General features: G+C 31.4%; 1 protein-coding gene across 1 annotated transcript; it reads left to right on the forward strand.

Moving 5' to 3' along the window:
- Positions 1–361: 361 nt before the first annotated feature.
- On the forward strand, positions 362–5,747 carry LOC132032690 (V-type proton ATPase subunit E-like). Its single transcript, XM_059422366.1, has 6 exons — positions 362–570; positions 1,292–1,392; positions 3,300–3,462; positions 4,180–4,373; positions 4,448–4,547; positions 5,399–5,747. The coding sequence occupies exons 1-6, from the start codon at positions 469–471 to the stop codon at positions 5,432–5,434; spliced, it is 696 nt and encodes a 231-aa protein (XP_059278349.1). The 5' UTR covers positions 362–468; the 3' UTR covers positions 5,435–5,747.
- The last annotated feature ends 6,194 nt before the right edge of the window (positions 5,748–11,941 follow it).

Below are 11,941 nucleotides of genomic sequence, written 5' to 3' on the forward strand. Positions count from 1 at the left end.
TCAAATCCTAAAATATGCAACACAAAATAACTACACTAGACACTAAAAGATATAAAAATAGCAGAAATTACACCTTAAAAAGTTATACCAAACTCAAAAATTAAATTAAAAAATATCAGAAACTACAAAAATTGTACCTCTAAATCTGAGTTCCAACAAAATTTTAATTTATATAGTTCTCTTATCGAATCTAATAGACAGAGTAAATATTTAACAATGACTAAAAATGTTAAATTTTGTGAAATTTATAGGACCAAAACAGTTTAGTGCATACTTAAAGGACTATTTTTAATCTTCCCTCAAATATAAGGGACTATTTTTGTCATTTTTTTAGACTACAAATACAATTATCTTATAGATGCTTCTGACTTTGCTCTACCAGAAAGCTCGAACATCTCATCAATTAGAGAACAAAGATTTCGCTTAAATCACTTCATATTCACCGTTGGATCCTTTCCTGATCTCAAAATGAACGACACAGATGTATCCAAACAGATCGAACAGATGGTCAGATTCATTCGTCAAGAAGCTGAAGAAAAAGCCAATGAGATTTCCGTTTCCGCTGAAGAAGTAAGTAATCATCCTCTGTTTCAATTTGTGTGTCTTAATTTCTGTTTTAGTCCGTTTTAAAATAATGTCCATTTTTTTTTTCTGTCGACTCTTTAATTTCAATTTTTCATGTGACACATTTAAGATCGGAAGGTTAAAGGACATTTTGATACATTCGACATATCTTTTAGCCCCCTTGTTATAAAAATCATATTATGTTTTAATTTATTTTTCTTACTTTTTAAAAAGAATGTCTGTTCATTTTTTTGCAACTATTTAATTCCAATTTTTCATGTGTCATGTTTAAGACTACAACTACAAGATTAAAGGATATTTTGATACATTTTAGGTATTTTTAGTCCTTCTTATAAAAAAATCATATTATTACATTTCAATTTGTTCGTCTTACTTTACTTTTTAGTTCTCTCGAGCCGAGGGTCTATAGGAAACAACCTCCCTACCCCACAAAAGGTAGGAGTAAGGTCTACGTACATCCTACCTCCCCAGACCTCACTTGTGAGAATACACTAGGTATGTTGTTATTGTACTTTCCGTTTTAGTCCGTTTTAAAAAAATACTTATTTCCTTTTTTGACTAACTCTTTTATTCCAACTTTCCACGTGTTAAACTAAGACACTTCAATTGGACGGTGGGAGTACTATAATTTCGAACTACGAAGTGAATTTACTTGAATTTATCTCATATATAATATATACATTGGCTGTGATTTTTTTGTTGTTAGGAATTCAACATTGAGAAGTTACAACTAGTGGAAGCTGAGAAGAAGAAGATTAGACAAGAATATGAACGCAAAGAGAAACAAGTTGACGTTCGTAAGAAAATGTGATTTCTCTAATTTGCTCTGATTTTGTGAATGTGATCAAGGGTGCATTTGGTATGACGGAAAATATGTGATTTTCCTACTCATTTTCTTGTGTTTGGTATGCAAGTTGGAAAATGTTGTTTTAAGAGCATTTGCATATATTCAAAGCAAATTACTATAAGGTTTTTGAATCTGGAGTGCAGCTTCTGGTTGTGGGGGTAGGCAGGGAGTAGGTGGGCGGGGGGGTTGGGGATGCGTTGGTGTGTTTTTATTGATCCAAAAAATATTTTCCCTCAAATTCTTAAGGAAAACATTTTCCGTCATACCAAACACACCCTAAAGTTGAAAATTTTCGGAGCTTTTGCTTATAAATGTTGCTCTTTATAGAAGAGTTAAGTTCAAAACTCGGTCTGAATTTGAAATCAGACAGGAATATGAACACAAAGAGAAATAAGTTGATGTTCGTAAGAAAAAGTGATTTCTCTAATTTGCTCTGATTTTGTGAATGTAACTAAATTTGAGACTTTCAAAGCTTTTGTTTAAAATGTTGCTCTTTAAAGAAGAGTTTAAGTTCGAAACTCAGTCTGAATTTGAACTCTTTGCTTGAAGTTTTTTCTTGTATTAATGTTTGGGATCAATATATTGCTTAACAAATGATAGTAAAATGAGGTTAATAGAAGATATTCGAATGATGTTGTACTTAAACTATAATAAATAACGGAGAAGAAGAATAACAGACAGGAATACGAACGCAAAGAGAAACAAGTTGAAGTTCGTAAGAAAATGTGATTTCTCTAATTTCTCTGATTTTGTGAATGTGACTAAACTTGAGATTTTTTGAAGCTTTTGTTTATAAATGTTGCTCTTTATAGAAGAGTCAAGTTCAAAACTCAGTCTGAATTTGAAATTTTGCTTGAAATTTTTTAATGTTTGGGATCCACATATTGCTTAACAAATGATTGTAAAATGAGGTTAATAGAAGATATTCAAAAGATTTTGTACTTTAACTATAATAAATACCTTTTGATCTGGCATGACAACGCTTGTATTCATTCGTAATTGTATGATCTTTAATTGCACTTGAAACATTCATTTCTAGACATAAATTAAGTCTCATAAAACGTGAAGTGGAGAACATGAAGGATGGGTTTGGGTCCACTTATTAACCCATTGAAATAATGCAAAATTCTATTCACTCTTTTTTTTTTTTGATAATGGTAACAAAAATTCTATTCACTCTTTACTATTTTACGAATGTGAAGTTTGGTTTCTTTATATTCTCTGTGGTCCATTGTGTTTGGTATCGATTAGAAAAAGAATTTCTTACAACACTTACTAATTTCCCAATTTGAATAATCTTTGAAAGATGAATTGGATTAGATTAACTTAATGTTTTTAACATTTTAGATATTAAAAAACTATACGAAAAGTACTATAAGTTGGAATTTTTCTCATTCAATATGATACAACAACATACCCGGTGTAGTCCCACAATATGATGAAAAAACATATTATAAAATGTTGGTCAAAATTTACATAGTTTGAATTTCGAAAAACAGGAAGTGCCAAATAAATTGGGACAGAGGGAGTACTAGCATTTTACTTAATGTTTAGGCTTCGATGTATGCCACTGACATTGTTTCTGCTTTCATCAGTAATACCTTTCTGTTTAACTGCAATTCATGTAGGATAAAGTGATTTCAAACCGGATTTGAACATGTTGCTGTGCGTTTCACCTTTTCCCCCTTTCTTATAAATAAGCCACACGGTTAGATGAGATTTCATTTCATTGTGATGTTTGGTCTTGGAGTTAGCCAAATCATGTTAAAATTTCTGAAACATTGAACTTCTTTTAAAAAGATTATCTAATTTCAACTTTATCATCCAGCATGGTCTTTAACTCTCTTTTATTATGCATTTCTTGCAGTGAGTATTCCATGCAACTAAATGCCTCTCGGCTCAAAGTTCTTCAAGCTCAGGATGACTTGGTTATCTCCATGAAGGAAGCAGCAGCAAAGGAGATCTTAAATGTTAGCCATCACCACAACCACCATAGCTATAAGAAGCTTCTGCATGGTCTTATTGTTCAGGTACCTCTGACTAATAACCATTACCATGAGAATTTGTTCTTTGCTTCTCGATTTTCTGAAACAAACTACCAAAACTTGGAAAATCAGTCACAAATGTCAAGCTATTCATCAGATGATCATCAACATCTTCAGTTAATAGTGTTGCATTTATATTATCTGCATTGTTGTATTCCAGATTATGAATTCTTATTTAGTTTTGATGGTATCTCCTGTATTTGAATACAATGATAACTTAAAAATTGTGAAAAGATATTTCATATTTCGTCCAGAGTGGTGGTTAAAATGTTATCTCCTGCATTCTTAAAATACAATGATAACTTAAAAATTGTGAAAAAGATATTCTGTTGTGCGGAGTGGTGGATAAAATGTTAAGATTACTGGAGATGCGATTGCAGTTTGGATACCAAGGAATCATTTGGTTAGCATTACAAAAGAATTTGACTTTCTTCTGTCCTCTTCAAGTTAGATCCTTCAAAAACCGAAGTTTTTGAGTTTTCCATATATTGTTCATTGTATTGTGAGCTTTTTTTCCTTTGTAGGTTCCTAGTTTCTTGTGCTACCTCCAAAAGGTGACACAATGATTAAGAGCTACATTATTTGCATTTTATGTTGTCTATGACCATAATGGGCTTGACTTGTCAATCTGTCTAGCTGACTTTTAGAACTAATGTTGCTTCTTTCTTTGGGAATAAGATGGGAACTACTCTTTGATTGCAGAGTTTACTCAGACTTAAAGAGCCTTCTGTACTGCTGCGTTGTCGAAAAGTTGATGTACAGCTGGTAGAAGATGTTTTGGATGCAGCAAGGGAGGAGTATGCAGAGAAGGCTATGGTCCATGCACCTGAGATCATAATTGACCACATCCACCTTCCGCCAGCCCCATCTCATCATAATGCACATGGTCCTTCTTGGTAAGTTGCTTTATATATCTTTCTGAAATGCTAAGTAGCTTCTCTTTGTTATTCATTTATCTCTATCTCGACAGCTCTGGAGGAGTGGTACTGGCTTCTCGAGATGGGAAAATTGTGTGTGAGAACACGCTTGATGCCAGATTGGAAGTTGTTTTCCGTAAAAAATTACCAGAGGTACTTGCTCTCGTGCTTACCTTCACACTTCTCACAATTCTTTGTTCTTGTCTTTCCAATTTTCTAGTTTTCCTTATACCAATGTTTGTACAATTGTGGTCCTTTTGCCGAGTTACCGCTATCTATTTCAAATGTCATGCATCCCTTGTCATTTTGCAAATGTCATGTGGATGAGTTAAGCGTCTTACATGTTCATTACCTATAAAAAACATCTTTACATGTTTTTTTTAATGTTTGGGCGGGGGGGGTGTTGGGGGGGGGGAGAGAATAGGCATTGTTGATACTTACAGTTGCTGATTACGCTGTTCGCCATAAAATAATTTTTACATGTCATTTCAATGGCTTTTTGTACTTCTAACTTTGTTGCTTAAAGATTTCCAATAAGCTCCTTTGCTATTGTTTTTGTTAATACAATATGGCTTTTTGGAGTAGCGGGGATGTCTGTTGCTTTCTAGTCTTTGTTGAGACTAGACATACGGAAACTTCAACATTCATTCCCCTATGGGCCGGGGTAATATAGTTCTTAAGCAGCAAGCACGTATAAAGACGAGTTTAGTAATAGATGAAAGTAATGATGGACTGAGTGACTGGACATACCACTCACCAGTAATATGAGTCCAGTGTTTAGTCATTGTAGTAAGGGTGGGAGTGAATAAGAGCGAACTTTCTAATGTTGCTTCCTCTTCTTTGGGGTGGGTGGTGGCGGCGGCGAAGGGTTCCTTAAAACTCTGTCCTTGTGTTTGTGTCCATCAAACAAGTGCTGCTGCTTCCATCAATTTTGCAGATTTATGATTGCTTTTCGATTGTTCCCAAGAATTCTTCCTGCTTAATTTCTGTCCTAAATCTTGCAGATCCGCAAGTGTCTATTTGGTCAGGTTGCTGCTTGAGGGGCTGAAACTTTATCTGTATTTATGACCTGTCAGATTCTGAGATTGGCTATCGGTTAATAAATTATACTCATCAAAGGCTTGCTTGTGTACCATTTCATTTCTAAAAGACGTACTGCCCAGTTTTTCTGGTGCTAAATGATCCTTAATATTCTAGCATTAAGCTTTAATACTTTTGTTCCATTATAATGTTCTGCGACAAGTGTATGTTGGTTGATCTGAGTTTGTTTGGTTGAAACAATAAAACGATACGAGTGGTAGCCCTCTGTAGTTCACTGCTGTTTAATATAAGTTTTAACAATTGATTTATTCATATTATGAGAGGGGTTTCCCCTGCACACAGATGATCCATAATCTGTCACTGGCTTTTGTTGTTGTTACCTTCTCGCGAACTCAAAATGATGTTTTCCAGATATCAATTGTGTCATCGTGTGCTCTTTATGTTGCTGCATATACATGTGCATGCATACATATTCTGGAACCATTTCATATGGAATTGGAACACGAGTAAATAGAAGAAGAAAAAGTCAGTAACATATTTTTCATGTGAAAAGTATGTATTCCTATCATAGTAGAATGAATCTATTGTGAGATATTTGAGAAAGCATATTATTAGGATCACCATAAACATGCACTTCTTCAGAACATATCTCGAGCTATATTATGTACAAGCATATCTTCAGATTATGTCTCTACTTACTAACTAGATATTGGGTTAACACGCTTGTGCGTGTGCATTTACTGTTTTGACAAGTTAATGAAAAATAAACGAAATGAGAAGAAATAAACCAAAAATTATCCTCATGTTCTCCTATTTTTAGCATGGTAGTGAGGTAATTATACAAATATTTTTTGAAAAAAGAGGGAAAAGATTCAAATTTACTCCTTTGCTATTAAAAGTGTTTTAAAATAATCATATGCTATACTCCGGCTATTGATACCTTAGCAAATCGTCTCGTATTTGTTCTTGACCTAAATGGAAACCCATGCTCTCAGCATGAATTTTGCGCCTTTGAAGTGAGAAAAAATCTTGAAATAATAAATTCCATGTTTCAAAGTATTTTAGGGAAAGTCCAAAGTTGCCCGTCTATTTTTACAATGTCTTAAAATTATCCTCCAATATATTGAGTTAATTTTTTTCTCTATTTTTTAAAGTTTTTTGGGGAAGATTTGAACTTTTAGTATTTGGTTGATGAGAAATATGTGACTTCTCCTCCATATATTTCTCATTTAGATTATAATTGTTCAATTATTTATATATGAATTTATATATTGAATTATGCTATACAAATTTCTATATTTACATACAAGACATGATAATGGACATATTTATATATTTTCATAAAAAAGGTGAGCCCGTGTTCCGCCCATTTATTGTTTTAGTTATATAATTCTTCAAAGAAGATCAATAAGATATTACAAATGAATGATAAAATAAAATATACGAGATCAGTAATTACAGTATAAATCTTTTTATAGGATTATCCTCAAATTTTGGGCTCGTATGGGGTGGCTAAATTGATTTTGGCAATTGCCACATGAGCAGGCTAATAGAATTTTGATTGTGAATAAGAGTCAAATTTTTATTTTATACTGATGATGAAAGCAATTTGCATCATCCCATGTATTTAGTGGTAATGTATTTGAAGTTTTCAATATTGATTTCGCCCAACACAAAAAATAATTTGTAATCAAACATATATTTTTTTTAGTCTATTTAAAGAATATATATTTTTATGTTTGAAATCATTTAACTTCAAACTTCCTTTTACCACAAATTTAAAAACGAAAAAATACACCATTTAAATCCACACAAATATCTATATTTTATTTTAAGACACAAGTTCCAAAGATGTTTTCTTTTCTTTTTTTTTTTTTTGAAACTTCGTACCTAAAAATTTTAAACTATGTCATAAATTAGAGAGAACGAGTAGTACCTTTTAGTAATATAATTATGAAATTTTTATTAGAAAAAGTATTATAATTTAATTAAAATAAAAATATCAATAAATTCTTTTATTTAGTCCACTTCTCTCATATATGACTTTTTTTATTTTATACTAGATTTGGTTCTCCACAAAAAATTGAAAAGATTTGAAATACATCTTCTCCTACCTTTAATGAGGATTTAAATTCACACAAATTCATCCCATCATCCATTTCTACGCAACAACACCGAAAAGACTTTCAATAAATTATTTTATTTAGTCCAATACATGACTTTTCTATTTATAGTGTACCGAGTTTGTTATATTTTTAAATATAGACTAACTTCATCATTTTAAGAAAATATGTGTATACGTTTCTTGACCGTTTATATTTCGCCTTCTTGATGTTATTCCTCATTATTTGTGTAAGACATATGTGTCTAAACTTATACCCAAAAGTATAAGTTTTAAATCTTTTGGTTTTATGTGTTCAATTTAAATTGTTATTTTTTTTTTCCTGAATTTCTCTTCTTTAAATTTTCTCTAAGCGTACCTTTACCATTTTCTGAACTTATTATCATTATTTAAATGTTCTTTTTTTTTTGTTGCAATTTTCTCCTACTTATTCACGTGGACCTCACCTTATTTTTTTTTTATTTTTTTTTTGACAATTGTCTTCTACATCTTCACGTGGGCCCCACCCTTTTTTTTGCAATTGTCTCCTAATTCTTCACGTAGACCCCACCTTAATTTTCTCCTAATTTTTCACGTGGACCACACTTTAATTTTCTCCTACTTCTTCACTTGGAACCCACCGTATTTTTTTGTGGCAATTATCTTCTACATCTTCACGTGGGCCCCACCTTTTTTTACAATTGTCTCCTAATTCTTTACGTGGATCCCACCTTAATTTTTTTATCTCTACTAATATAGAAGAGTGAGCCCCACCTTAATTTTTTTTTTTAATTTCTACTATCATAGAAGAGTGAGCCCCACCTTAATTTTATTTTTTAATTTTCTACTATTATAGAAGAGTGGGCCCCATTTTAATTTTATTTTATTTTATAATTTACTATACTATTATAGAAGACCGTTTATATTTCGTCTTCTTGATGTTATTCCTCATTATTTGTATGAGACGTATGTTTAAACTTATACCCGAAGGTATAATTAAATGTTTATACCCGAAGGTATAAGTTTTAAATGTTTTGGTTTTATGACTTCTTTAGCGGTTTTTGTGTTCAAATTTAAATCGTTATTTTTTTTTCCTGAATTTCTCTTCTTTAAATTTTCTCAAAGTATACCTTTACCATTTTCTGAACTTATTATCATTATTTAAATGTCCTATTTTTTTTTATTGTAATTGTCTCGTACTTCTTCACGTGGAATCCTCCTTATTATTTTTTTTTTTTACAATTATCTCTTAATTCATCACGTGAGCCCCACCTTATTTTTTTCTACTATTATAGAAGAGTGGACCCTTAATTTTGTTTTTTTTTTTAAATTTCTACTATATAAATACATGAGTTTCTATATAGAAAGTGGATCCCTTGGGGTGGACGACGATCCTATATAGAAACTCATGTTCTATGTAGTAGAAAAAAGTCAAAGGGTGCTCTGGCTGTGCTTTATCTTTTTGGAGGTCACTTGCTATAACGTCCTTTGGCATAACGAAGGTACCAATATTAAGTTGCAATTTGCAAGTTGATCTTGTTGTTAGATCCCAATAGTGTCTAGATTATCTTTTGATTCATAATTTTTTCTTAATATAAATTCTTCCCTTTGTTGCATGATATATGCATGTATCTATGACTTCATTACATGATTAATTAACTCTTAGTTTTTGACAGAAACATAATTAATTATTAGGTCATAAGGACGTCATGTCTATAATTGACTCACAATTAGGTCATAAGCGATTGACAGAAACATATCAATGACTTGATTCTTTATTCTTTCTCAACATATCGTTAGCTTGCTTCTACTTAATTGGTTCAAGTAAAAACATCCAATTGCACTAATATCTTTTATAAAAATATTTTCGAATATCTAGTTACTTCCTAAATTAAAGATACTTTCTTACGGATAAAATATATTTAAATTGAAGAAAATAATTTTCTTCATTTCTAAGGAGACAATAATGCGAAGAATTGGTGACCTGAAATCCCTTTAGTATTTCTTTTTAGTCAATGAAAAGAACATGGCAAAGGGCTTGAAGACAATTTTAGAGGAGTACTTGATAGAGACCTTAACAGTAAGGTTAAAGCCTTTCTTTCATAACCAAATGAAAATATCTAAGGTGAGGATCCAAAATTTGTTGAGTACAGAATTCGGTGATACTTTTTGTTGATCATAAATCACTTGTTATCACACTGTTGTCCTTTTGCAAGATTAGCTCTTAGATACGAAAAGATTTGATGAAGGGGTAAAAGAAAAGTTGGATTGAATCGCTGAAGCAGGACTAAGACGAATAGAGATGAATGTAGAGACAAAGTCTTCCCTCCTATGGTATTTTGGCTTTGCTTACAAGCTTTCCGGCGAGAATTAGTTGATTTTTTCAAAAACTATCTATGAGTTGAGTATTTTTATAGTGATAAAAAAATGATTTAGCGACTTTTATAGGAAAAAACTATAAGTTCGATTATCATTCTAGGATCATTTGTTGCAACTAAAAAGTTGTTATTTATCTTCATTTTCTAATTAAATCACCTATAGATCACATAGAACTATCATTATCATGTCATTTTTATTATTTTTCTTTGAAACGATTTACTAAATGCTACACAATGGATTAAAAACGAGAAGTTGGAGCTCAACTCGTTTTTTGGAAAAATATTTATTTCATTCTTATGAAGAATGATTCTTCATGAATCGTGTATTTAAAAAAAAAAAAAAAAAAACTTTTTGACCAAGATACTTTCCTACCTTTTGTTCCACATGAATACCCCCTTCCACCCCAGCATCAAGTTGGTAACTAGCAGACAGCTGATGTGACTACTACGACGTCGTAATCAACACCTTTAAGAGGTTATTTGGCTTTAGGGATAAAGAAAAATCTTGTAAAACATTTGTTATTAGGACTACTAAATATTAGACTTTGCATCATTTCATTAATATCATTATCATAAAAGGTCGATTCGTTTGCCAACAAATTACTAATGAAACTAAATTATTTACTAATCATAAATTTTCCGTGATATTAACCTCCGAAATAACTTATGCTTAGTTTAAAGCTAAAATCTAAGGGATCTTTTGGTTGTTGGTTAGGAAGGAAATTATATTTATGTACTAAAACTATTGTAGTTAATACCAGATTGATAGTCTATTGGTTGTTTAAATATAAAATTCAATATACCAACTACCAAGTAGGATGTGGGATTTTACACTGGGTATATTGTTATTATAATTTTTTTCATACCCAGAGCTCGAACTCAAAATTTTTGATTAAAAATGAAAGAACCCTATGTGAAAAAAATGCACTTTTGCTCTTCAAACGTGTTGGCCTTTAATTTTTGCCATTAACGATCAAACTTATGCGTAGAAGAGCATAAATTCCTTAAAGACGCGGGACATAATTTGTCAAATAGTATGATACGAAAATATAAATTCATGTCTCATGAAAAAAATTATATGTTACGAGGGCCAAAAACTGAATACCAATACAAAATAGGGGCAAAAGTGCCAATGACCCAACCTATCCATCCCTCAGCAACCATAGTTTGTTACGATTATTTATTTACATAAACAATTCACACACTATAATTGACCATAAACCCAAACAAAGCCTTAACTAACAATATAGATAGTGGTAAAAAACACACTTTAAAAGTATTAATTTTTTGTGAGTTTTCTACCTGAACTATCATATGTTTGCGTTTTTTACTTGAACTATCACCAACTATTTATCAAAACATATCTAAACTATCAAGTGATTGTGTTTCCTACCTGAACTATCACCAACTATTTATCGAAACACACCTCGACTAGTATCTGATGGTGTTGAAAGCTCGCAAAAAACTGATACTCCAGGTATATTTTTAACCACTATCTCTTAATTTTCTTTTTAATTCTTCAATTAATTTCTTTAATTATCCGCGTGAGCGCCATTTGACACCATTTTTAAACTCAAAAAAAAAAAAAAAAACCGTACACAACACACAATCAGATACTAGTCGAGTTGTGTTTTGATAAATAGTTGGTAACACTTTAGGTAGAAAACACAAACACAAAAAAGTGATACTTGAGGTGTGTTTTTACCATTATATCTAAATAATTCCATTGAATTACTCCCTTCGGTCCAAAATAATTGAGGATTTAGCCTCTAAAAGTTGATCCAAAATAATTGAGGTTTTAGTCTATCAAGAAAGCTTTTTTCAAATTTACCCTTGACACATTCTTAATTCACTATTTGTTATAGTTTCAAAATCCCTCTTAGTTAAGGCTATTTTAATCAATACACCTTTTAATTTTTAGAAGTAAGAAACCTCAATTATTTTAGATCGGAGGAGTATAATTTTTGTACAAGTTGACCATAATAGTACCAAACAACCCCTCATAACTTAACAATAGGAAAAAAACA

This window comes from Lycium ferocissimum, chromosome 10 (genome assembly GCF_029784015.1).
Source record: "Lycium ferocissimum isolate CSIRO_LF1 chromosome 10, AGI_CSIRO_Lferr_CH_V1, whole genome shotgun sequence".
Classification (NCBI taxonomy): domain Eukaryota; kingdom Viridiplantae; phylum Streptophyta; class Magnoliopsida; order Solanales; family Solanaceae; genus Lycium; species Lycium ferocissimum.